The 27905-nt window shown below is 43.1% G+C and overlaps 1 protein-coding gene across 1 annotated transcript; it reads left to right on the plus strand.

Annotated features, from left to right (window-relative positions):
- Nucleotides 1–478: 478 nt before the first annotated feature.
- On the plus strand, nucleotides 479–24316 carry slc22a6l (solute carrier family 22 member 6, like; the record flags this gene model as incomplete). Its single annotated transcript, XM_080550020.1, has 15 exons — nucleotides 479–901; nucleotides 1344–1447; nucleotides 1713–1867; nucleotides 2310–2478; nucleotides 2676–2799; nucleotides 2939–3054; nucleotides 3157–3371; nucleotides 3443–3551; nucleotides 3839–4042; nucleotides 10897–10975; nucleotides 12764–12863; nucleotides 21822–21919; nucleotides 22513–22538; nucleotides 23651–23713; nucleotides 24250–24316. The coding sequence occupies 15 exons, from the start codon at nucleotides 479–481 to the stop codon at nucleotides 24314–24316; spliced, it is 2052 nt and encodes a 683-aa protein (XP_080406146.1).
- Between the last annotated feature and the right edge of the window lie 3589 nt (nucleotides 24317–27905).

Below are 27905 nucleotides of genomic sequence, written 5' to 3' on the forward strand. Positions count from 1 at the left end.
CTGGTAGATTTTCCTCGTTCTTCTAGCATGTTTGACTACTAATGGCCTCTGGCCCGAGCAGAGAATATCTTTCTTGCGATGACTGATGGATACATGATTCACTTATATGACTTAGACAAATGTATTTGTTGTAAGTCGCTTTGGATAAAGGCGTCTGCTAAATGCCAAAAATGTAAACGTAAATATAAATATGTTTTTTGAGCTTCCATTTATTACAGTTATTACGGTATTATTTTTTAAAAAGCAAACAAACAACCATCTGTTGTTTTTTTTCTTTCACAGGTAGCTGTCAAAGAATCATCAGCATTAGTGCAACATTCATTTGTTGGATCTCTTTTGCTCTTTTTCTCATTTTTATTCACTGGCTAGTTAGAAGTTTTGCAGAGAAAGGCTGAAGAGGAGGATCGTCCAGTTTCAGTAGCATCAAGCCCCCCCTTTTTTGTTGTTTTAATCCCAGCTCTGGTTGCCTTTCTCCGCCATGGCCTTTGCAGACCTCCTGGAACAGGTGGGCAGTATGGGCCGTTTCCAGGCCCTGCACGTCACCCTGCTCTGTATGCCCATCTTAATGATGGCCAGTCACAACCTCCTGCAGAACTTTGTAGCCTCGGTGCCCCCCCATTACTGCAGCTCCCACAAGAACCTCTCTCTATCTCACCTGAGCCCAGAGGAGGCACAGCTCCTCACTGTGCCACTGAACAAGCATGGCAGGCCGGAGCAGTGCCAGCGCTATGTCGCCCCCCAGTGGCATCTCCTGGCATTGAATAGGACCTCCAGTCAAGAGGAGGAGAGAGCCTCTGTGGATGCTGGTGGATCTGGGAACCCCTCAGACGCAGAGCTGCAGGGATGTACTGATGGATGGAAGTACAACATGACTGAGATGACCACCACAATCATCTCTGATGTACTGTATGACTGACTAACCATAGTAGATAATATAAACGTTTCACATTTATTTAGTGTTTCTATGTGCCCATGGTAACATCACCTGTTTGTAGACCTCAGAGAGGTAACAAAAACAATGTGAATAATTCGACCTGTGTACATCTACGAATTATTTGGCGTAAATTCAATCAATCAAACCTTGCAGATAAAGGGTTTCCAGGATAACACAAAAACATGATTGTACTTGCGCTGAAATGATACTGTAAATGTAATATGTGTTTCAATGTGTCTCAACAAAACAATGTTTACAGACACGGTGTTTAGCTAAAACAATGTAACAGTAGCTTCATTTCATAATGAAGGTGCGTATGTTTTAGCTATCCGGGAAACCTGTTTTCTACAATGGATGTGGGGTCTATGTTACAAACAACAAAATGTATTTTCTCTTTTTCGTTTATCAGTGGGACTTGGTCTGTGATCTTCGCTCACTAAAGCAGATGGGACAAACCATCTATATGGGAGGGGTGCTTGTGGGATCTGTACTCTTTGGGGGACTGTCAGACAGGTGCCAATAATGTTTCCTATTGGATAGATCCTCAGAAGTTTGCCAATCAGTATTCTTCTACTTTGTTTGATCCTTTTGGTAGCTGTTCACTATTTTGTATTGCTCTCTTACATTGTTTTGATTTCAACATAATCATCCTGCAAATATCTCTGAACAGGCAATACCACTGTTGCAAAGGCAAACTATGAGGCGGTTAATAACATAAGGAGACACATGATTGGTCCCCTTGGTGTCCTCTCTGTCCTCACCGTAACTCCCTCATCAGATTTGGACGGCGTTACCTGCTGCTGCTAGCTAACCTGATGATGGCGGTGGGAGGGACATGTGGAGCCTTCTCTAACTCCTTCTCTGTCTTCATCTTCTTCCGCTTCATCTGTGGCATGGCCCTGTCAGGCCTGGTGCTCAACTCCTTCTCCCTGAGTAAGTTGGAGGGTGTGGTGGAGACATCTACTGCCCCCTAGCACTGCGTCTCCTGAAGACACCCGCTTTTCCCCTTTACTGTGTCCCCTAAAACTTCTATTGCCCCCCTTGTACTGTTTCTCTGTTTCTCCTGTGTCTAAAAAAAAGAAATAATAAAAAAGTCTAGGTTTAGAAGAAGGTGATAGAAGAAGGTTTTTCCTTCTATCACAGAGACTGCCAATGGCCCCGGGCCTGAGCTGGATTACTCTTCCTGCTACGACTGGTGGATTGATGATTCACTTGCTTAGTCAAATGTATTGATTGTACTGTAAGTCGCTTTGGAATAAGGCGTCTGCTAAATGCCAAAAATGTGAATGTAAATGGTGAGAATGTGGTTTGATGCCTGGTGAGGAACACTGAGCTACTTACCTATTACACTGTGTCATAAACCCCTCTCCTTTAGTTGTGGAGTGGATTCCAACACGTGTCCGAACAGTCGTGGGCACTGGGACAGGCTACTGCTATACGACGGGTCAGCTGATCTTAGCAGTAGTGGCCTACTTTATTCGGGACTGGCGCTGGTTAATGTTGGCTGTCTCCCTGCCTTTCTACATCTCCTTCCTCTACTCATGGTGAGAGAAAGAGGAGGAGCTGCCATGACAGTCAAATGTTTATTATATTTGTAATTTATAATGCGTTTTTTTTTTAAGCTGAATTAAAACTCAAAACATGTCAACATGAAGAATCAACATTAAAAAAAAGATGTTTGGACATCTTTGAGGCATTTGCGAGACTTAATTTGTAGTGAGTAACGATATCGTTTGTGCAGGTGGTTTCTGGAGTCTGCAAGATGGTTGGTCCTAAATAGAAAGTCTGAACAAGCCGTAAAAAATCTCAAAACTGTGGCTCGAATCAACGGACGCCACGAAGAGGGGGACAAACTTGACCTTGAGGTAAGGGACTGTGTGTCAGTGTGTATGGGTGTGTGTATTCCTGAATGACATGTAAACCAGCCATATGAGTATGACTTTTTAATTGTATGAAATCGACTTTAGAATGTGTGTTAACAACACTGTATCTATCTGTGTCTAGATGCTGCAGGAGTCCATGAAAAAGGAGATGTCCTGTTCACAGGGCTCCTACTCCGCCCTGGACCTGGTCCGCACCCGCAGCATGAGGAACATCACCATCTGTCTAAGCGCTGTCTGGTCTGTCTCCTCTGCCTGCATGCATGCCACTGTGATGCCTCATTAAGTCATTCTCAATCAAATGATCATGACCCCCAAAGGTAAACTGTGATATTCCTCAAGGTTCTCGACCAGCTTCGCCTACTACGGCCTGTCGATGGATCTGCAGAAGTTCGGAGTGGACATCTACCTGATTCAAGTGATTTTCGGAGCAGTGGACATCCCCGCCAAAGTAGTTGTTACCGTGTCGATGAGTATGCTTGGCCGGAGGCTCTCACAGTGTGGTGCCCTCGTACTGTCTGGAGTCACCATTCTGATCAACCTGCTGGTGCCCTATGGTGAGGGTGTGCTATTGAGTGCATATTGAGGGTGTGGTTGTGCTATTTTCTAACGCTTTATTACTGTGCAGACAAACAGACCGTGCGCACCTGTCTAGCTGTGCTGGGTAAGGGATGCCTGGCCGCTTCCTTCAACTGCTGCTACCTTTACTCTGGGGAGCTGTACCCCACGGTTGTTCGGTAATGTGGAACTACCAGTTTCTCACTTTATCTTCACCTCTGTTCCCTGTGTCCTTTTAATAATCCTTTTAATAATTTCATTGAGACTTATTTAATTCACCAACATGTATTCATTTGGTCAAACGGATAGTTTGACTAAAAATAAAATTAAACAAAAACTGCTGTCAATGACAGTTTATCTAGTTGTAGCATGATCTTACTGTGACCTGATGATGGTAACAATTACTATCAACGACCAAAATCTATTCTGTGTTTGATGGATCTGGACATTATTTTCTGTGCCCCAGGCAGAGTGGCATGGGCTGGGTGGCCATGATGGCTCGTCTTGGAGCGATGGTGGCCCCCATGGTGCTGCTCTCTGGGGAGGCTGTGACGTGGCTGCCAGGTTTGATCTATGGTGGAGCTCCAATCCTAAGTGGACTGTTTGCTTACTTTCTCCCGGAGACTGTGGGTGAACCACTGCCAGACACCATCCAGGATGTGGAAAATAGGTAAGAGGAGCCGTAGAATTCTGCCCTTACGTGTAGCAAGGGAAAAGTACTCACAAATGGAAATATCTACAACTATCTAAAGGTTGTGAGAGTGAAACGTCATGTTTGTATATATATCAATAATTTGAAAGTAAAACGTGTATGTAACAATCCCAGATTGCCCCTTTAAGGGAGCACCTCTTCTCTTGTTGTTTGATCTACAACTCTATAATTGATGTTCTTTCATTCAGGGATTCTGAAAAAAGCCACAGTACCTCAAACAAGAAGGAGGAGCTTGTCATGAAGGACACCAATAATTCCTTGCTAAAGGAGTCTGCCTGAGGACTCCACACCACGTTCATCAAATGTTACTGACCTTGTCTGCAGTCCAGTGTAAATATACTGCTTTTGCTCTAAAAAGAAATGTAAGACTAATAGGTCTTCTGGAGTAGGAGAGAATGACCAAGTCTAAACTATAGTTATAGCTTCTGGTGATTTTTATTTTGGGGATAAAATTTGAATTTGGAAGTTGGATAGAGTTGGATGTCTTTGGTCCAATATAGAATTAGCTTTTGTATTTCTTACATATACATTATCTGCAAGTGGATGATTGCACGGATTGTGTATTCCAACTACTCAATCATTTTGCTCTTTTTCCATCTTTCTATGCTCCAAGTTCATATATTTTATATATTGATTAAAAATGTAATTCTGTGAAAATTAACTATTGCCTGAAAGTCTTTCACTTATATAGCCCACTAGGATTGTGTCCACACACACGGACACACAAGGACACACACGCACACACACACACACACACACACACACACACACACACACACACACACATACACACACATTGATTGATTGATTGAAAACTTTATTAGAAGATTTGCAGAAGTAGGTACATGAAAGTACATATTACATACAAGGTCAACTAACAGGATAAAAACCCAAGAAAGCCACTGGCTTATTTCAATTGGGGTCCTTGATTCTCAATTCATCGTTACATGTAAGACAGACAAAAAAAACCTAGTACTATCTACAAGATAATACAGACAAATAACTAGTACTATCTACAAGATAAACATACATCCATCATGGGAAGAACAATACAACAAAACATAAGGTATGTACAGCGGGTAGGACAGGGTGGGGACATACACCACAGGTGGGGGCGGGGGACAAAACACAAAGTATGTACAGTGGGTAGTTCGGGTCTTTTAATCTGATTTTTGATTTAGAGGGTCCAGTTACGTACACACACACACACACACACACACACACACACACACACACACACACACACACACTATTCAAATATTTACACAGGGATCAGTAAAAAGTCAAACTCAAAATTATACCATACAAATTAACTAAAATTATAGCATACTTGTATAGTGTAAATGGACTGACTTATATATATGAATATTACAGCTACCATTTGAGACAGATATGTTTTGTATTGTATGGAGCTAGGGTTGCCATTTAAGATGTTTCTATATCAATAGGACTGGATAAATAAAGGACAGATGGAAAACTATGATAGACTATGAGACCAGAAATGTTGAATATGAATCATGCTCTTCTATGGAGCCATTTAGTTTAATTCTGGTTTAGTTTATTTTCACAAATAGAAAGACACAATTGTTACAGTTAAAAACAACAATACAGGATGTGCAGGAAGGCGACTCACTAATTCCACCTAGTGGATGAACACCACTGTGGCCAAAACTGTTACCATTACTCACACTTCTATTTTCAGAAATGCACCATGCACTTATTTTGTTTACTTGGATTTGGTGTTTGTGTTGGCACCAATAAAGGAAATGTCATGTATTTTCTAAATGTGAATGTGACAAACAAATGATTTTACACCAATTGTGATACTAATGCCTCAATGTCCTATTGATATATTTTGGACAATATTTAGGACCTTGATGTCCTGGGGGGTATTCCATCAACGTCGCTAGAGAAAAATCGAGGCTTATTTTGCTAAATCTCGCGAGATTTATATTTTTAAAAACAGGCTTATTTTGATAAATCGAGACTAACCCAAAATAAGCCTGGGTTTTCCTTTAGCGACTTTGATGGAATACCCCCTGTTCCCATTCAACAAACAGTATGTTGTGTCACACAACTTGTGTGTGTATGGAGGCCAAATTAGGCCAAATTAGTAAAACATCTGCCTGTCCTTTTCCATGTTGCAGCCTATATTCATAATGTTATAACGTCAAAAACTAAATTTTACTCGAACAGTAAATTCTACTAATTTTCTCAACAACAAAAAAAAGATTATATTTCTATGTTTTGAAAACGATCAGAGATAAACATATTGACAACTACAACTCCCATGAAACACCTCGGTTAACCCAGGAACAGCACCTCAAATCCCTCCGCCGCCACCTTCCTCCTCTCACATTCGCTCCCACACAGCAGACATGTCTGGACTCCTCAGAACCATCGCTGCCCGCACTGCCCCTGCCGTGCGTGGACCCGCAACCACCCGCAATGTCTTCACCAGACCGGCCAAAGACCCTCTCGGACCTGCCGTAAGTAACCTCGTTTAGATAATAATAACACCGGCCACAGAATGTCCCTGTCTAAGGGTTAGGGTTAGCTTAGCTTAGCGCCATTGATGCTACGCCAGCCATGTTGCTAGCTGGATAGCTGATTCAACAGCAGTCTGTCTGTCTGTCAGCGAAACTTACACGCTGAAATAAAATTATTACCTACCTCCGTTATTCATACAGGCGAACAAACACTAATACTAGGCAATACATTTGGATAATTAGCTATGGTCTTCTTGACTTTCGTTATCGAACATGGGCTAGCTAGCTAGAGTTGAAGCTGGATCGGAAGGTCACATTAGCTTGTAGCTAAGCGGTAGGTGGGTGTCATCAAGGTCCAATGTTGTTCCTGGTTGTCTCTGGAACTGCAGTGGGCTGTCAACCGCATGACTACCGCAAAATGCTCTATTAATAATGTAATGACATAATTCGAACATGGATCTTAAGTATACAAATGTCTAGCTGACTAAAAAAAAAAAAATGCATTACAGCAATGTCATTTTATAATAATTTTATACTGTATATTTCTATGTATTTTGTAACTGTTTTTAAATGTGTTGTTGTACGGCGACCTTGAGTGCCATGAAAGGCGCCTTATAAAATAAATGTATTATTATTATTATTTTCTGCAGGAGACGGTGATTGGCTTGGGGATGTTCGCATTGGCCATCCTGGGACCTTCTGGTTGGATTCTTGCCAACCTCGAGTCCTACAAGAACAAAGACTGAGACGTCACACTTACTACAACACCCACCTGGGACCATAACTTCAAGAAATCCTGTCTCTCAAACATCGTGGAACAAGTCCTTAACTACCTCCGTAGCTAGTTTACTGTTCTGACTTCACTCCAGTTACCAACTTTTAAAGACTCTGCCAGAAATATGGCCGCACAAAAGCAGAACTTATTAATTGAAATTGACATCCTATTCTCAATAGGGAGCATGTTACAATGATATTAAAAACCTATTTAAACTGAAAGGTTTTGTGTGGGAGTCAGTGTACTTGTTTTGTCAATTGTTTTATACTTGTTATTGTCAATGATGACGCCTGCCAAGCATATATTCTCATCATTTGTGTACTGCTGTTTTCATTAACTGGCTGACATAAATCCAAAGTATACAGACACTAATTGTTAAAGTAAATGGTAAAATGGACTGACTTATATAGCGCTTTATTCCAAAGTGCTTTACAATGGCCTCATTCACACACCAATGGCGGCAAGCTACCATGCAAGGCGCCGGCCCGCTCATTGGGAGCAATTTGGTTGTAAGTGTCTTGCCCAAGGATACTTCGACATGTGGCCAGCCGGGGCTCGAACCGCCGATCTGCCAACCTTGCAATCATTAGATGCTCCCAAGTGAACAGTTGATCAAAATTATACTGTTTGATTTTGCTCTGCCCTTCAGATTCTGTCCAGTAAAAATACAAACCACATCTCTGCAATTTCACATACTGCTACTGCAACCAAGATAATAGAATCCCACATGTATATAACAGTGTTTTTAAAGGGGAACATAATTAAAACATCATCATTATATTCTGAAGAACTAGCCACAGGACCCTTGGACCATTCCTCTATAATAGGGCAATGTGCAAGTACTCATCATGTGGTAACAACTGCAACCTTTTGGCACAGTACAATAACTACCTGTTACCAAATGTGTCTGATGGTGCTGTTGTTATAATGAATCTGACATATACAAACAAGTAATTAATTATAACCGTGTTATAATTATAACTATGTTATTACAATTTTACCATGTCATTTTCTCTGTAAATAAATAACTAGTATTTTCTGTCAAATTAAATAAAGTGCAACCAAAGTGGACATGCAGACAAAATAAAGTTCCTAACTGTATCAAGTACATTTGATTCAGTTCTGCATTACTGGTGATAACTTACAATGTACCCCCCAGTGTGATACAATGCACTTACTGATCTGGTAGTACACTTTCTCTGTCTCTCTAACATGTATGTAGCGGCAACATTCAGTGAACTGTAGCCTGGTCAATGTATGTCAGGGCGGCTGTGGCTCAGGAGAGCGTCTAATGATCGCAAGGTTGGCAGTTAGGTGGTTCGTTCCCCGGCTGGCCACTGTCGAGGTGTGTCGACATCCAAATTGCTCCCAATGAGCGGGCCGGCGCCTTGCATGTGTGAATGTGTGTGTGAATAGGTGAATGAGAGGCCATTGTAAAGCGCTTTGGAATAAGGGGCTATATAAGTGTAGTCCATTTACTACCATTACCTCATTCAGCAATGTGACCATAATAAAATGTAAATAACTAACTACACATGAATCCACATGACTATGAGATCATAGTGAGGTGTGTATATGAGGACATATATATATATACAGATAAGATAAACAGCAGAATACTTCGGGGGCCAATAGATGAATGAATGAATGAATGAATGGACTTTATTGTCATTGCTACAGTACAGGTACCAAACAACGAAATTTAGGAGGGGTGATAGTAAGGAGTAGTACGTTGGACAAACTATTTAGTACGACAGCGAGATATTCAAATGAGGAAACATTTCCCAGGTTCACCTGTTTGCATTGAAAGCGGTCAGAAAAGATTATAGCGGGGCGCTTAGGTGGCGTAGTGGATCATGCGCTGACCATGTACCGCAAGGTTCCCGGTTCGATTCCAGCCGCGGACATATCCTGCATGTCATCCCTTCTCTCTCTCTCACCCATCCTTCCTGTCATAATCTCTACTATATCTGTCATTGAAAAGAAAAAATGTGAGTGGGACTGCCCCACTCAGAAAAAATTACTTTAAAAAAAAAAGAAAAGATTATAGCAACACCTCCGCCTTTCTTATTTACTCTGGGTGCATCAGTAACGCTGAAGTTCAGGAGGGCTGATTCCAACAGTACAGCTGTTCTGTTGTTCATGTCGAGCCATGTCTCTGTGAGGCTTAAAAGGTCCAGGTTGTGCTGTGTAATCAGGTCATTGATCAGGAGAGATTTATTTGATAGACCTTACATTAAACAATGCAGTCTTAATGGTTGCTGATGGCTGGTGTGGAGGGGGACTAGACTGCTTAGTGAGTGGTAGTAGGTTGGATTTGTCCGCTTTGGCCCAGAGGTAATTCTAACATGAATGGGTCTAGATATACAGTATAGAAAAAGCAACAAATCTAACCTACTACCACTCACTAAGCACTCCAAGGCTGCTGGATTGTTGGAGTTCACCTTGATGTTGAGGACTGGAGAGCAGTGAATCAGAGTGTGTTGTGAATCCAGGTTATGTGATGCAAAAACAGCTACTGGCTAGAAGATGGTGCTCTCTTGAAAAGAGTACAAGCAGAGTGCAGACTGCTAAGGAATATTTTTAAATGTATTATTATTGTTTTATTGTTTTATACTAGCACAGCCATAGGTCAAACAGGCCACTGTGTGTGTGTGTTTTTTCTTTCTCAGCACTTCCTCATAGGGCTGTCATCCTGTCATCATAGGGCAATGTACAAGTACTTATCATGTGGTAACTGAAACTTTTTGGCAAAACAAGTAATTACCTTTTTTTTTAAAAAAATAACTGATAACTGAATGAGCTTCCCACGGCTGTCAGAACTGCAGAGTCACTACCCATCTTCTGTCGGAGACTGAAGACCCATCTCTTCAGGTTACACTTTAACTGCTCCTCCTGAGACTTCTACTGCCCCCCAGCACTGTGTCTCCTGAAGACCCCCGATCTTTCCTTAACTGTGTCCCCTAAAACTTATATTGCCCCGCTTGTACTGTTTCTCTGTTTCTCCAGTGTCTATATAATAAAAACATTTTTTTAAAAGGGTCTAGGTTTAGAAGATGGTGATAGAAGTAGATTTTTCCTTCTATCACAGAGACTGCCAATGGCCCCGGGCCTGAGCTGGATTATTGCTTAGTCAAATGTATTGAGTGTAAGTCGCTTTGGAATAAGGCGTCTGCTAAATGCCAAAAATGTCAATGTAAGAGAACAGGGTACCAATGGCGAACCTGCCAATTCTGGTGTTCTCTGGCAAATGCCGATTGAGCTGCACAGTGGCTGTGAGCACAAGTCCCACTAGAGTACTTCAGGCCCTCATGCCACCCTCATGAAGTCTATTTCTGACAGTTCGGTCAGAAAAATGCACACGAGTAGCCCTCTGGATGTCATTTTGTAGGGCTCTGGAAGTGCTCCTCCTGTTCCTCCTTGCACAAAGGAGCAGATACTGGTCCTGCTGCTGGATTGTTGCCCTTCTACGGCCCTGTCCAGCTCTCCTCGTGTAATGGTCTTCCTGTATCTCCTCTATGCTCTTGAGACTGTGCTGGGAGACACAGCAAACCTTCTTGTGACGGCACGTATGGATGTGCCATCCTGGAGGAGCTGGACTACCTGTGCAACCTGAATGGGCTGCAGGTACAGCCTCATGCTACCAGTAGTGACAAGGGAACTAGCAAAATGCAAAACTAGAGGAAGATCAGTCAGGAAGGATAAGGGGAGAGAAATGGTCTGTGGCCACCACCTTTTTGGGGGTTGTCTTGCTGCTGCCTCTCCTGTCCACCTGTTGTCGCTTTCATTTGCACCAGAGCAGGTGAAATTGATTAACAATCGTTTATGCTTCCTAACTGGACAGATCGATAGCCCAGAAGTTTAATTGACTTGGTGTTATACTGTGTTATTTGAGCAGTGTACATTTGATGCAGTTCTGCATTACTGTTGATAACTTTCAATGGTAAATGGTAAATGGACTGCACTTATATAGCGCCTTTTTTTGCTGCTCCAAAGCGCTTTACAACGGCCTCTCATTCACCCATTCACACACACATTCACACACACCAATGGCGGCAAGCTGCCATGCAAGGCGCCGGCCCGCTCACTGGGAGCAATTAGGGGTTCAGTGTCTTGCCCAAGGACACTTCGACATGTGGCCAGCCGGGGCTCGAACCGCTGATCTGCCAACCTTGTGATCATTAGACGCCCCCAAGTGAACAGTGAACAGCCCCTGTGTACCCTCAGTGTGATGCACTGCACTTACTGATCTGGTAGTACACTTTCTCTGTCTCTCTAACATTTATGTAGTGGCAACATTCTGTAAATTGTATGAATCGAGCTGTAGCCTTGTCAATGTATGTCAGAGAGCACTTGCTCTCATTCATCAATGTGACCATAAAAAAAGCTAAATAACTAACGACACATGACTCCACATGACTGGAGTTGTGCAAGAGATCATAGTGAGGTGTGTATATATGGACACCTTGGAGAGGAAGGTGTGCTAGAGGACTACTGAGAGTGAGCCAGAAGCTTCTGTTAGACCTTCATTAGACCGACTCTACTCTCCACTATGCAAGCCTGCATTCTGTTGACCATCAGCCTGTGTCTGGCTGTTGGTAGCTTGGCCCAAAGACCTGAACCATGCAGTAAGTGAGAATTAAACAGAAAGTTCTGAAAAATACCATCTATTAAATGGTAGAATTATAGTCAATTCACTGTTTCATAAATGTTTTAATGAGAAATACTAGGTTGCATCTCTTTGCTTTCTTCCATTTGTTACTTCTTCATTCAATGTAACAAATGTGTTGTTGTTGTTTTTTAACATTGAAGAAGCCCCACCTCTCATGGAGGGCCGTGTGACAGTGGTATGTAATTTTCTGGGAGGCAATCGTTTTGTCTGATACATATTATTTGTAATGTTCAAATATAAGCAGAAATAGTCATTACAAATAACTCAAGAATGACATCATGTGTATATTCATTTCTTATCACATGTAACAGATGGCCCCCAAGGATGGTTATTTTATTTTAGAGATGTTTGCATACGACGCTTTTGGAGAGAGGGAATACCGCCGGGCTCTCGTGACTCACAACAATCACACTGTCTTTAGAGAAAACCTGTTCTTCTTTAACAAGGTGACAATGTTTAACCTTTTAATTACGAATGCATATTCTATTTAATTGCATTGTTAATGGAATATACTATACTGGGGAAACATTGGGAGGGGACAAAGTGATTCTGCCACTTAGGTGACTGGAGGAGAATTAGTTAAAGACTTTATTGCAGTGGTTGAAACACAGAGCTGATACTGTATAATGTATCTTGTTCTTCTTGTCCTTCCTCAGGGTGTGTATTATGAAATTTATCACCATAACAAAACCTGTACAAAAGCACCCATTAAGGGTAAGTGGTTCCCTCTCGGGATTCCCAAGGATGCACACTTTCAGACACAATTTGTCGTTGGAACCTCTTCTGCTCCTGGAGAAGGGCTGCTGGTAAACAACTGGTATGGAGAACTACCTGAGTATAACGGTGAGTTACTTGATGCGTAAACTATGTCGTCTAGAAAACCTCATACAACCTTCTCACCAGAGGCGTATTTAGGATTGTAGGAGATCCGGGGCTTAGCCCAGAGGGAGAATATAATGTGCGCGCGGAGCGCGGCGGAAAATTTTGCCTTCAACCTTCAACTTACCACCACCTTAAAGCGGACAAAAGGCTGTATTACAAAATAGACAGTAAACACACACACACACACACACACGTCAGTCACCATCATTTATATTTGTATAGAATTACAGAATTGATGGGCTGAGGCTAGTTATGTTACAGTATGTGTATCAGGGCAGACTCTGTGCTCACCACTTATATTGTATTGATTGTCTTGTCCTGTGTTATATGACGATATATTACATGTATTGTTGGCCTGTGTATAGTACTGTGAAATCAAATCCCCCCTGGGACATTAAACAAACTTAGTTAGTTAGCGTTACATCTTAGGATAGATTTGAGTCATGTTCTGTATACATACATACTACCATAAGGGCATACTTAATTAATGTGGTTACTCCATGTTTACTAGCTGTAACATTAACGTTACATCATTCTTTTTCACTTGTTACTCAGTCAACCAGAGTGCAGATATCAAAGACTATCAGCCTGTTATTCACTTTATTTGTATAAGTATTATCCTTTGTTTGATTTCTTACCATGTACCGTAACAGTACCTTGCTATGTTTCATTTTCATTATAACATAACGTTATGTTATGATAGCCAGCTAGCATTAGCAAACCGGAAAAGTAGTGTCAGTGAGTCAGTCACCTTTCTAATAAGATTCACAAACCTGAAACATCATCTATGTCATCACTGCTGGTGATGTCATTGTTGTCAGCTGCTGATACTGCTGCTGCAACAATTCTTGGCGCTTGTTTTGTTGAAAAAAACGTTCGGATATCCATCCTTACTGATTGAGTGATTGAGATCACTTCTTCTTCAGGGCAGGGCAGGCTACGCAGTAGGCAGGCTAATATCGCGCAGCTGCTGCCTCTCTGTTGGACTCCGGTACTGCACGTTACTCACGAGAGTTTTTTTTTTTTTTGTAAAACATTCGGGGCTTTTCAGAAAACATCCGGGGCTTGAGCCCAAGTAGCCACCCCCTAGCGCCGCCCCTGCTTCTCACCTACTGATCACTATTCCCATTCAAGCTCCCCTGGCATAGCGACCTCAGAAATATCATCTTCCTTGTCATATAAGTATAGTCAGAATGTTGTATATCACGCTTGTCATGTCTTTTCATGACTGATACTCTGATGACTATGCTCTCTTCACAGCACACTACTTCATGACATACACTGAATTTGGTTGTGTTCCTGTTACTGTCATCTTCGCCTATGACAAGGAAGTCTCTATCTTCCACAGGTTAGTGGTATACTGTAATGCTTAAAATTGCCCAATGTTAAATCATGCTAATGTAGTGACCGCTCGTTAAGCGAGCAGAGTATTCGTAATTCACTGCGTCCAGCCTAGTACAAAGCACTGTTGATATGTTTGTGTTTACTCAATCACCCAGGCTGCTTAGCGGGTGATATGACGGGATATAAGGGGGACAAAGATGGATGAATGTTGTTGTTGTTGTCAGTACGCATGCAGAGAGTGAGAATAAAGCACATGATTGTTTTTCTACCGGCAAACCGACTACATCGTCCTGTTATTGCCGTCACTCCTACATTGGTGACCCTGATATTCTCTCGAACGTTTTCGGAGATCATTGAAACATGACAACAAACGCAGTTTCACTCAAGCTGCCCGTTTTTTGGGAACAAAATGCCATAGCATGGTTTGCACAAGCTGAAGCTCAATTCGCCCTCAGAGATGTTACCGTGGATAATACCAAATACTACTACGTGGTAGCAGCTCTAACCAATTCAACGGCAGCGAGAGTGGTGAGTCTTATTGAAAACCCTCCGGCACAGCACAAATATGTTACCTTGAAGGCACACCTTATAGATACTTTTTGTCTGTCTGAATCTGAACGTGCACGCCAGCTCCTCTCCCTCCCTGGGCTCGGTGACACAAAACCCTCTGAACTGATGGACCACATGCTAGCTCTGCTGGGCGACCATCAGCCGTGTTTTCTTTTTAAAGAGCTTTTTCTGCAACAGTTACCAGACCAGGTTCGTTTTTCAATGGCTAATTCCATCAAAACAGACTTTCGTCAGCTAGCGGATATATTTTTCTCAGCTGGGAAGAAGTGTTTTACAGCCACCATGGATGAGTTTGGGTTCCAACCACTCTCCATCTCCGCTACTGCTGTGGCCCGACGGGTGAGGCCGTCGGGGTTGTGCTTTTACCATATGAAATTCGGGGACAAAGCTAAGAAGTGCCTGCCACCATGCAACTTCAGTGTGTCGGGAAACGCACAGGCCGCCACTCATTAGCAGCTGTGGGTGCCGGCCATTCTGCAGGCTTGCTGTACGTCACTGACTCCCTCTCCGGCCGCCGTTTTCTGTGTGACACAGGTGCCCAGGTGAGCGTGCTGCCTGTATCGGCAATAGACATTAAAACAGCGAAACGAGGACCCTCCCTTGAGGCTGCCAATGGCAGTGCTATCGCTACCTTCGGCAAGCGCACTGTGGCTTTGTGTTTTGCTGACCAGCGTTTTACCTGGAGTTTTGTGTTGGCCAAAGTGTCTACTCCCCTCTTAGGCGCTGACTTTCTCTGCGCTAACAGCCTCCTGGTGGACGTGGGGAACCGCCGACTCGTCAACGCTGAGACATTCGGCTCCTTGTCATGTGAGCGCAGTGACGCAGCCACAATGAAGCTGTCCAGTGCTGTCTCGCCGGCTGACGATTTCTCTCCTCTTCTATTGGAGTTCTCAGACATCACAACACCTACCTTCTCGGCTGCTACCACCAAACACGGCGTCATGCATTACATCTCCACGGAAGGCCCACCAGTGCATGCCAGGGCCCGTCGCCTCGACCCACACAAGCTCACCATCGCGAAAGAGGAGTTTGCAGCCATGGAGGCACTTGGCATCATTCGCCGTTAGTCCTTGGGCCTCGCCTCTCCATCTCGTTCCCAAGTCCAACGGAGGCTGGCGTCCGTGCGGCGACTACCGGCGTCTAAATGATGTCACCACACCTGACCGTTACCCCGTTCCACACATTCAAGACATTTCAGCCCATCTAGCGGGCGCGTCTATTTTTTCTAAAGTGGATTTGGTACGGGGATACCACCAGGTGCCAGTTAGCCCTCAGGACGTCCCCAAGACAGCGGTTATAACACCATTCGGACTTTTTGAGTTTTTGAGGATGCCGTTTGGCCTCAAGAATGCTGCCCAGACCTTTCAGAGGTTGATGGACGCCATGCTGGGCAACCTCCCTTTTGTGTTTGTCTACCTAGACGATATCCTGGTAGCTAGCACGTCCAAGGCAGAGCACCTATCCCACCTCCGTCTCCTCTTCAGTCGCCTCCGGGAACATGGATTAATCATCAACCCAGCAAAGTGCCAGTTTGGACTGCCTGCCATGGATTTCCTCGGCCACCACATCACTACTGCTGGGGCGGTCCCGCTGCCATCAAAGGTGGACGCTGTGCTGCAGCTCCCACGCCCTACCAGCATTAGAGCTTTACAGGAGTTCCTGGGGATGGTGAATTTCTACCATCGATTCATCCCCCAGGCTGCCCACCTAATGCGACCCCTGTATGGGGCTCTCAAGGACAAGACCCCTAAGCACATCATCGCATGGTCCGACGAAATGTCAAAGGCATTCTCAGACACCAAGGAAGCCCTCGCGAGCGCGACCATGCTGACTCACCCCGTGCCTGAAGCTTCCGTGGCCTTGACAACTGATGCCTCAGATTATGCCGTTGGAGGCGTTTACGAACAGCTGGTCAAGGGGGTTTGGCAACCCCTGGCATTTTTCAGCCGACAACTCCGCTCCAGTGAGCAAAAATACAGCACCTTTGACCGAGAGCTCCTCGCTCTGTACTTGGCAGTCAGGCACTTCCGTTTCTTGCTGGAGGCTCGTCCATTCACAGTTTTTGTGGACCACAAACCCTTGATTTTTGCCATGGCTAAGGTGTCGGAGCCGTGGTCTTCCAGGCAGCAGCGTCATCTGGCTTATATCTCTGAGTTCACTACAGACATTCGGCATGTGGCGGGGAAGGACAACCCCGTAGCTGACTGCCTCTCTCGTGCCACTATCGGAGCTGTCCACCTCGGCATCGACTACGCCCATATGGCTGCGGATCAGGTTTCGGACCCAGACATCCAGGCATGCAGGACTAAAGTTTCTGGCCTCCAGTTGGCGGACATCCCCTTCAGTGACGACGGCACAACGCTGCTTTGTGACGTGTCCATGGAGCAGCCGCGCCCCGTGGTTCCACATGCATGGAGACGGCAAGTTTTCGAGGCCATACATGGCCTCTCACACCCAGGCAGGAAACCTTCGCAGCGCCTGATTGCGGCGAAATTCGTCTGGCCCAGGATGAAGGTTGCCATTGGTGGGTGGGTCAGGACCTGCGTGCCATGCCAACGTGCGAAGGTCCATCGTCATGTTAAGGCCCCGCTGGAGCGGTTCACGGTCCCGGAAAGACGCTTCGACCACGTCAACATTGATCTGGTGGGTCCCCTTCCCGCCTCCAGGGGGTACACTCACCTTCTGACGATGGTGGACAGGACCACCCGTTGGCCAGAGGCCGTCCCACTGACGGAGACTACCACAGCTGAGGTGGCCCGCGCATTCATCGGCACCTGGGTCTCCCGGTTTGGGGTCCCCTCAGACCTTTCCTCTGATCGGGGGGCCCAGTTCACTTCTGGCTTATGGACTTCCATTACTCAGCAGCTGGGTGTCTCCCTCCACCGCACTACGGCTTACCACCCACAGGCCAATGGCCTGTGTGAACGTTTTCACCGGTCCATGAAGGCTGCCCTTAAAGCCGATCTCCGGGGCGACGGCTGGGTCGACAGGCTTCCTTGGGTGATGCTGGGACTCCGTACTGCACCTAAGGAGGACCTCCTTTCGTCCTCTGCTGAGCTGGTGTACGGCCAACCCCTCCGGGTTCCGGGGGATTTCCTCCCCTGTGCTACGGTCCCCTGGTCAGCACCAGAACAGCGAAGTGCGCTGCTGGACAAGGCCAAGTCCTTCCGGCCGATTCCTACCTCATGCCACGGCGTTCCTAAGGTACGTGTCCCGCCTGATCTGAAGGCAGCGGGGTATGTCTTTATCCGCCAAGACGCCCATCGAGCCCCTCTGCAACCGCCCTATGATGGTCCCTACCGGGTCGTGGAGACAGGCGACAAATCCTTTATTATCGACATGGGGGGTAGTAAGGAACGCATCTCGGTGGATCGCCTTAAGCCAGCTCATCTGGACTTGGACCGTCCCATCGAGGTGGCCCACCCGCCCCGCCGCGGTCGCCCCCCTGTTAAAACAGTCCCGACCCTAGCTCCTGCAGACCCCCTGCCCTGCCGTCCGAGGCCGGCCAAAAGTCCGCCTGTTGTTTTTCCCCTGCCTCGGTCTCCTGTGCCTGCTCAAGGGCGCCAGAGTCGCTTTGGGCGAGTTATCAGAGTCCCTGACCGTTTTTTGGGGCCGGTTCTTGTGAATTCTGGGGGGACGTGTGTAGTGACCGCTCGTTAAGCGAGCAGAGTATTCGTAATTCACGGCGTCCAGCCTAGTACAAAGCACTGTTGATATGTTTGTGTTTACTCAATCACCCAGGCTGCTTAGCGGGTGATATGACGGGATATAAGGGGGACAAAGATGGATGAATGTTGTTGTTGTCAGTACGCATGCAGAGAGTGAGAATAAAGCACATGATTGTTTTTCTACCGGCAAACCGACTACATCGTCCTGTTATTGCCGTCACTCCTACACTAACATGAATTCATGTTGTCTTATGATCAGCCATATCTCCAGTTAGATCCTGATCATGATAGAGAAATGCTGCCTCAGGATCTCAGATGTCTATATTCCTTAATCCTCCACTAGAGAACTCTAATGTGACCCCTTTCTTTTCTATTCCCAGTTTCTACGATATTGTGCTTGGAATTGAGAATCCTGATGTCTTCATCCCTCCTGATTTCTGTGACCAAGCATAACCAGTCAGCAGTGAATCATCTACTAGTTCATCATTATTTGATATAACAGGGTTGATGTAAATCACTATGATTTGCCCTTAAATCCTACACTTAGAGTACACCATGATCATGTTAAATAATTATTAAAGAGGACACATTTTAACGTCTTCAGAAGGTGAGATTTCTAGATTTCTCTCATAAACATGCTTGTTAAATGTATTAAAATTCTATAATGGTTTAAGTTTTGTCTACAAATTTAAACATGATTAATATTTTAGATCCATGTTGTTTTTTTGGCATGAAAATGATGATGATGTAACAAAAGACCATAACCAAAATAAATGTGTTGAAATGGAAGGCTTGTAGATTCAGTTTCTTTAATTAGTTTGAAGGATGAAGAAATGTAATGTTTCTGTAAAGAAATCGAGATGAAAGTATTTCTGTAATCTGATCTCCAAGAACTCATTAAACTCAGAGACCCTTTTTAATGTGTTGTGTTTCACTGTTTTCTACTTATAGTATATTAGCCTACATATATTTTGGTACCTGTACTATAGCAATGACAATAAAGACCATTCATTCATATATTTTGTTAATATTTGCATAGATTTTGTCAGCACATTTGTAAAATCACTTTGCAACACTAAGTTATTATTATTATTATTAGATAGATAGATGTGTAAAAAGATATGTATGTGTATTAACTTGCTATCGAAAATAGCAGAGCGGTGTGTCTGGCAGGGGTTACGGCAGCCAGCTAGCAATCAGAAGGTTGCTGGTTCGATCCTTGCCTCAGGAGAGAGGGGTTGACTTTAATTTAATGTTTATTTTCTTGACATTTAACAGAAGCCTTCATGCAAATCGATTTACAATAAATACATCTGCCTAAGTAAGTGAACCATCTATCCATCAGTAATCATAAGAAATAATAATCTATGCTAAATCCAGGGTCCAGTTACAATGATAGAAGAACATCATTTGCTAGTCAGAAAGGCTTCAAACACCATTGTAGTTATGTCAGTTCTCCTAAATTAGCCTACACCATCATTTCAAACATACCAGGTTTGTTCTGAAGGATTGGTTGCATAGCAACCAAGCAGCGAATTATTTGAGCCACATTCATGGAACGGACCGCAAACTGAAATTAGCACGAATTATCAAAACTGAATTGGCTCTAATCGCACTTTGTGGAACAGGGCCCTGATGTATGAGTCAGTGTGCAAAGCAGAAGTTATGTGATGTAACAACAGCTACTGACCTGAAGATGGTGGTCTCATGACAAGCATAAATAGTATAGTATATATAAATAGTATAGTATAGTTGAAACCACCACAGAATTGGTATTTTTTCAGAAGACTAGCACTGTTCTCATAGAGGAATGGTCCAAGGGTCCTGTGGCTAGTTCTTCAGAATATAATGATGCTGTTTTAATTCTGTTCCCCTTTAAAAAAAACACTGTTAGATACATATGGGATTCTATTATCTTGGTTGCAGTAGCAGTAGGCTATGTGAAATTGCAGAGATTTGGTTTGTATTTTTACTGGACAGAGCAAAATCAAACTCAGGATCATTTTGATCAACTGTTCATTGTTCACTTGGGGGCGTCTAATGATCACAAGGTTGGCAGATCGGCGGTTCGAGCCCCGGCTGGCCACATGTCGAAGTGTCCTTAGACAAGACACTTAACCCCAAATTGCTCCCAATGAGCGGGCCGGCGCCTTGGATGGTAGCTTGCCGCCATTGGTGTGTGAATGGGTGAATGAGAGACCATTGTATTCGGCGGCTCTACCTCCTGCGCCACAGCTGCCCCCATGGAGGGGGACTAGACGCTTAGTGAGTGGTAGTAGGTTGGATTTGTCCGCTTTGTCCTAGAGGTAATTCTAACATGAATGGGTCTAGATATACAGTATAGAAAAAGCAACAAATCTAACCTACTGCCACTCACTAAGCACTCCAAGGCTGCTGGACTGTTGGAGTTCACCTTGATGTTGAGGACTGGAGAGCAGTGAATCAGAGTGTGTTGTGAATCCAGGTTATGTGATGCAAAAACAGCTACTGGCTAGAAGATGGTGCTCTCTTGAAAAGAGTACAAGCATAGTGTAGACTGCTAAGATTTTTATTTTATTTTATTATTATTGTTTTATACTAGCACAGCCATAGGGCAAACAGGCCACTGTGTGTGTGTTTTTCTTTCTCAGCACTTATCCAAATCCTGTCATCATAGGTACTTATCATGTGGTAACAACTGAAACTTTTTTGCAAAACAAGTAATTAATTATAACTGTTATAACAATTATAACTATGTTATTACAGTTATACCATGTCATGTTCTCCGTAAATAAATAAATAGTATTTTCTGTAAAAAGTGAAACCAAAGTGGACATGCAGACAAAATAACGTTCTTAACTGTATCAAGTACACTGCTCAAAGAAATGAAGGGAACACTTCAGGGATATGCCTCCCCAGACCATCACTGACACGCCAAACTGGTCATGCTGGATGATGTTGCAGGCAGCAGAACGTTCACCACGGCGTCTGTCACATGTGCTCAGTCTGATCCTGCTCTCATCTGTGAAGAGAACAGGGTGCCAATGGTGAACCTGCCAATCCTGGTGTTCTCTGGCAAATGCCAATTGAGCTGCACAGTGGCTGTGAGCACAAGTCCCACTAGAGTACTTCAGGCCCTCATGCCACCCTCATGGAGTCTATTTCTGACAGTTTGGTCAGAAAAATGCACACGAGTAGCCCTCTGGATGTCATTTTGTAGGGCTCTGGAAGTGCTCCTCCTGTTCCTCCTTGCACAAAGGAGCAGATACTGGTCCTGCTGCTGGATTGTTGCCCTTCTACGGCCCTGTCCAGCTCTCCTCGTGTAATGGTCTCCCTGTATCTCCTCTATGCTCTTGAGACTGTGCTGGGAGACACAGCAAACCTTCTTGTGACGGCACGTATGGATGTGCCATCCTGGAGGAGCTGGACTACCTGTGCAACCTGAATGGGCTGCAGGTACAGCCTCATGCTACCAGTAGTGACAAGGGAACTAGCAAAATGCAAAACTAGAGGAAGATCAGTCAGGAAGGATAAGGAGAGAAATGGTCTGTGGCCACCACCTTTTTGGGGGTTGTCTTGCTGCTGCCTCTCCTGTCCACCTGTTGTCGCTTTCATTTGCATCAGAGCAGGTGAAATTGATTAACAATCGTTTATGCTTCCTAACTGGACAGATCGATAGCCCAGAAGTTTAATTGACTTGGTGTTATACTGTGTTATTTGAGCAGTGTACATTTGATGCAGTTCTGCATTACTGTTGATAACTTACAATGGTAAATGGTAAATGGACTGCACTTATAGCGCCTTTTTTTGCTGCTCCAAAGCGCTCAAAACGGCCTCTCATTCACCCATTCTCACACACATTCACACACCAATGGCGGCAAGCTGCCATGCAAGGCGCTGGCCCGCTCACTGGGAGCAATTAGGGGTTCAGTGTCTTGCCCAAGGACACTTCGACATGTGGCCAGCCGGGGCTCGAACCGCTGATCTGCCAACCTTGTGATCATTAGACGCCCCCAAGTGAACAGTGAACCGCCCCTGTGTACCCTCAGTGTGATGCACTGCACTTACTGATCTGGTAGTACACTTTCTCTGTCTCTCGAACATGTATGTAGTGGCAACATTCTGTAAATTGTATGAATCGAGCTGTAGCCTTGTCAATGTATGTCAGAGAGCACTTGCTCTCATTCAGCAATGTGACCATAAAATAAGCTAAATAACTAACGACACATGACTCCACATGACTGGAGTTGTGCAAGAGATCATAGTGAGGTGTGTATATATGGACACCTCGGAGAGGAAGGTGTGCTAGAGGACTACTGAGAGTGAGCCAGAAGCTTCTGTTAGACCTTCATTAGACCGACTCTACTCTCCACTATGCAAGCCTGCATTCTGTTGACCATCAGCCTGTGTCTGGCTGTTGGTAGCTTGGCCCAAAGACCTGAACCATGCAGTAAGTGAGAATTAAACAGAAAGTTCTAACAATATATCTATGGTATTAAATGGTAGAACTATAGTCAATTCACTGTTTCATAAATCTTTTAATGAGAAATACTAGGTTGCATCTCTTTGCTTTCTTCCATTTGTTACTTCTTCATTCAATGTAACAAATGTGTTGTTGTTGTTGTTTTTTAACATTGAAGAAGCCCCACCTCTCATGGAGGGTCGTGTGACAGTGGTATGTAATTTTCTGGGAGGCAATCGTTTTGTCTGATACATATTATTTGTAATGTTCAAATATAAGCAGAAATAGTCATTACAAATAACTCAAGAATGACATCATGTTCATTTCTTATCACATGTAACAGATGGCCCCAGAGGCTGATTATTTGGTTGTAGAGATGTTTGCATATGACGCTTTTGGAGAGAGGGAATACCGCCGGGCTCTCGTGACTCACAACAATCACACTGTCTTTAGAGAAAACCTGGCGCTCTTTAACAAGGTAACATTGTTTAACCTTTTAATGATGAATGTATATTCCATTTAATTGCGTTGTTAATGGAGTATACTATACAAGAGAATTAGTTCAAGACTTTATTGCAGTGGTTGAAACACAGAGCTGATACTGTATAATATATCTTGTTCTTCTTGTCCTTCCTCAGGGTGTGTATTATGAAATTTATCACCATAACAAAACCTGTACAAAAGCACCCATTAAGGGTAACTGGTTCCCTCTCGGGATTCCCAAGGATGCACACTTTCAGACACAAGTGGTCATTGGAACGTCTTCTGCTCCTGGAGAAGGGCTGCTGGTAAACAACTGGTATGGAGAACTACCTGAGTATAACGGTGAGTTACTTGATGCGTAAACTATGTCGTCTAGAAAACCTCATACAACCTTCTCACCTACTGATCTCTATTCCCATTCAAGCTCCTCTGGCATAGCGACCTCAGAAATATCATCTTCCTTGTCATATAAGTATAGTCAGAATGTTGTATATCAAGCTTGTCATGTATTTTCATGACTGATACTATGATGACTATGCTCTCTTCACAGCACGCTACTTCATGACATACACTGAATTTGGTTGTGTACCTGTTACTGCCATCTTCGCCAATGACAAGGAAGGCTCTCTCTACAGCGAGTTAGTGGTATACTATATGTAAAGCTGAAAATTGCACAATGTTAAATCATGCTAACATGAATTCATGTTGTCTTATGATCAGTCATATCTCCAGTTAGATCCTGATCATGATAGAGAAATGCTGCCTCAGGATCTCAGATGTCTATATTCCTTAATCCTCCACTAGAGAACTCTAATGTGACCCCTTTCTTTTCTATTCCCAGTTTCTACGATATTGTGCTTGGAATTGAGAATCCTGATGTCTTCATCCCTCCTGATTTCTGTGACTAAGCATAACCAGTCAGCAGTGGATCATCTACTAGTTCATCATTATTTGATATAACAGGGTTGATGTAAATCACTATGATTTGCCCTTAAATCCTACACTTAGAGTACACCATGATCATATTATAATTATTAAAGAGGACACATTTTAACTTCTTCAGAAGGTGAGATTTCTAGATTTCTAGATTTCTCTCATAAACATGCTTGTAAAAATGACTTTATAATAACTTGATCATTCCACCAGATCGCGTCACAATTATTAAAGAGGACACATTTTAGAATTTCAGAAGGTGAGATTTCTAGATTTCTCTCAACCATGCTTGTTAAATGTATTCAAATTCTATAATGTTTTTACCTGGTGTCTACAAAATTAAACATAATTAATATTTTAGATCCATTTTTGGCATGAAAAACAAACATGATGTAACAAAAGACCATAATCAAGCTAAATGTGTTTAAATGGAAGGCTTGAAGGATGAAGAAATGTAATGTTTCTGTAAAGAAATCGAGATTAAAGTATTTCTGTAATCTGATCTCCAAGAACTCAGACTCTTTTTAATGTGTTGTGTTTCACTGTTTTCTACTTATATTATATTAAATATATTTTGTTAATATTTGCATATGTTTTATCAGCACATTTGTAAAAGCACGTTGCAACACTGTTTAAGTTATTATTATTAGATAGATAAAAAGGTGTAAAAAGATAGGTATGTGTATCAACTTGCTATTGAAAATAGCAGAGCGGTGTGTCTGGCAGGGGTTACGGCAGCCAGCTAGCAATCAGAAGGTTGCTGGTTCGATCCTTGCCTCAGGAGAGAGGGGTTGACTTTAATTTAATGTTTATTTTAGAAGCCTTCACGCAAATCGATTTACAATAAATACATCTGTCTAAGTAAGTGAACCATCTATCCATCAGTAATCATAAGAAATAATAATCTATGCTAAATCCAGGGTCCAGTTACAATGATAGAAGAACATAATTTGCTAGTCAGAAAGGCTTCAAATACCATTGTAGTTATGTCAGTTCTCGTAAATTAGCCTACACATTAACTACACTGATGTATGAGTCAGTGTGCAAAGCAGAAGTTATGTGATGTAACAACAGCTACTGACCAGAAGATGGTGGTCTCATGACAAGCATAAAAGCATAGTTGAAACCACCACAGAATTGGTCTTTTTTCAGAAGACTAGCACATTGGGGTCACCAACTATATTTGTCCAAGTGCCAGAATTTTTCAAAGCATACACTGTGGGGGCCGGACTTTAATATATATATACGTATATATATGTATATATATAATTATTTTATTTAGGCATACTATTGTATATAGTACTATTAGCATATTACTGTTTAATATTTTCATTTTCTTACTAAATTAATGTTATTAATGATTATTAGCCTATTATCAGTGTGAACAGACTCCTGACACCTATTATCCAACCAGCCACCAGGGGGCAATCGAGATATTTTGGCGTGCTGTGTGCCAAACTAAGTGGGGATCTGAAAGAGGTTATGGATAAAACAATGAAAATTACTAACTTCATCAGAGGAACTTCCAGTACGCAGCATCGCCTGTTCCGCAAGTTTGTGCTGGAATCTGAAGCCATTCACGAGGACCTCCAGCCTGATTTTAAGAAGTTGGCGTCAGAGGGGAGATGTTAGTTCTCTCATTAACAAAATGTGAGTATTGCAGACATAGGATTTTATTGTTGCTATGTTAAATGGCATGGTTTATTCATTGTTAAAGTGTAATTTAATGACCTGGTTATTACCGTTTTATTTGATATAGGCTACAGATGCCAGGCGATACCAGGATGCCGCGGTGAACGTTTGACTGACCGACTTGAAAACAACATTTCTGGCAATGAAGGCCTATCATTTGCCATGCTATTTTTTTTATTTAAGTGATGTTAATCTTTTTCATTTTCTGACTGAGAAGTTAGTTATTTAAGTCACTGTTAATGTTACGAAATGTTAAACAAGAGCAACAAAGAGTGAAAAATAAAATAAAACGAAATGTTAAATAGGCCTATGAGTAGGCTATGTGAAAAAATAAAATACAACGAAATGTTAAATGAGAGCTATGAATTTGTCCTCATTCTTGCATGAGAATAGCGCTACGTCTGCCGCATTCCATTTAATAAAAGAGGGGAATTAGTTTCAGCTTCGCTACTGCTATTTAGTGCCCAACCAGAAGCAAGGCTGCAGCTTTGTGAATGAGGTAGGTCTGACTCCTCCTGCATTGTAAGAACTATATGAATCTATGATATATGTTCTAAACGGTATTTCCCTCATTTTCGGGGGAAAAAAAAAAAACGTTAAAAAAAACCCCGTAAAAACATGAATATTCGGCGGGCCCGATGGAAAGCTTTGGTGGGCCGCATCTGGCCCGCGGGCCGCCTGTTGGTGACCCATGAGGATATGGATCAGTGCAGAGAAAAGGTCTGAATCACACCCTTACTTCTACTACACAGGTTTTACGTTTTTATTATTATCTATCAATAGCATAGACACCTACACATTGTGATTTGTCATAATTTATTAGCTATCGATAGTCAATTCACAGACCTTGCATGCTTTCCTGCGTATAGTCCGTTGTCTCAGTAGTGCTGGCTCAGTTCAAACTACTTGTTTCATGGCAAATACAACTTGAACTGAAACTGAACTATAAGGCTGGACACTGACTACTGAACACAGCAATATTTCCAGCACAAGACATCAGCAACGTTTTTTTTACACTTTTATTCTCTGACTACCACTGACAGATATTGACAGCTGACAGTCTAGTGGGGGAGTGGTTAGGGGGGCGGGGTTAACCAGCTATTGTTACCGCCCATTACCTGGCTGTGAAGAGTGTGAAACTTTGAAGGCGATTTTCTCTGTTAGTTGACTTGAGGTGTACCAACATTCACAAACGCATTATCTTCTTCAAATATTTGCAGATTTCAGTGCATGCATGGTGCATGGCACATCATTTGAAAGCTTACAACCTGTACTTTCATAATCTGTAAAAAACTGAAAAATGACCTTGGTTTACTACACCAGTGCACATGTAATGGTAGCAATTAACAGAACCTTTCAGAACCTTTTTAAAGTTATTATTGTTATCAGCTTTCTGGTCCTAAGTACCAGTACTAACCCTAACCCTATTCTAGTTCATTATACGAGTAAGCTTTCTTCTGACTAACTCTTGCCTGGTGTGCTGTGGTAGTGGGTAAGGTACTTGGACATGGAGTGTTTATGCTTGCTCTGAACTTCGGGGTTGAGGTGGGATTGAGGATGCGAGATCAAGCTACAGTAGTGGGCAGAACCAGCTTCACACAAGCCTACAGTCAAGTCCTCACTGACATGATTGCAAAGTGTTTCCAACATTTAATTAATACGACTCGCGCTAAATGATAGAATTAACGTGAGATTTGAGCTTTCATATACTCGTTGTGAAACAAAGCAAACTACAAAACATGTGAACAGTGAATGCACATTAGTTTCTCTCTTTTAAATTAGTTTCTGTATCAAAACTATAATCTTTAAAGCAGTGGTATCATGATAACCATGAGCCTGAATGTTACTCTGCATGCTTCTTGGGTCTGAAGT

Source organism: Nansenia antarctica (genome assembly GCF_963989245.1).
Source record: "Nansenia antarctica genome assembly, chromosome: 20".
NCBI lineage: Eukaryota > Metazoa > Chordata > Actinopteri > Argentiniformes > Microstomatidae > Nansenia > Nansenia antarctica.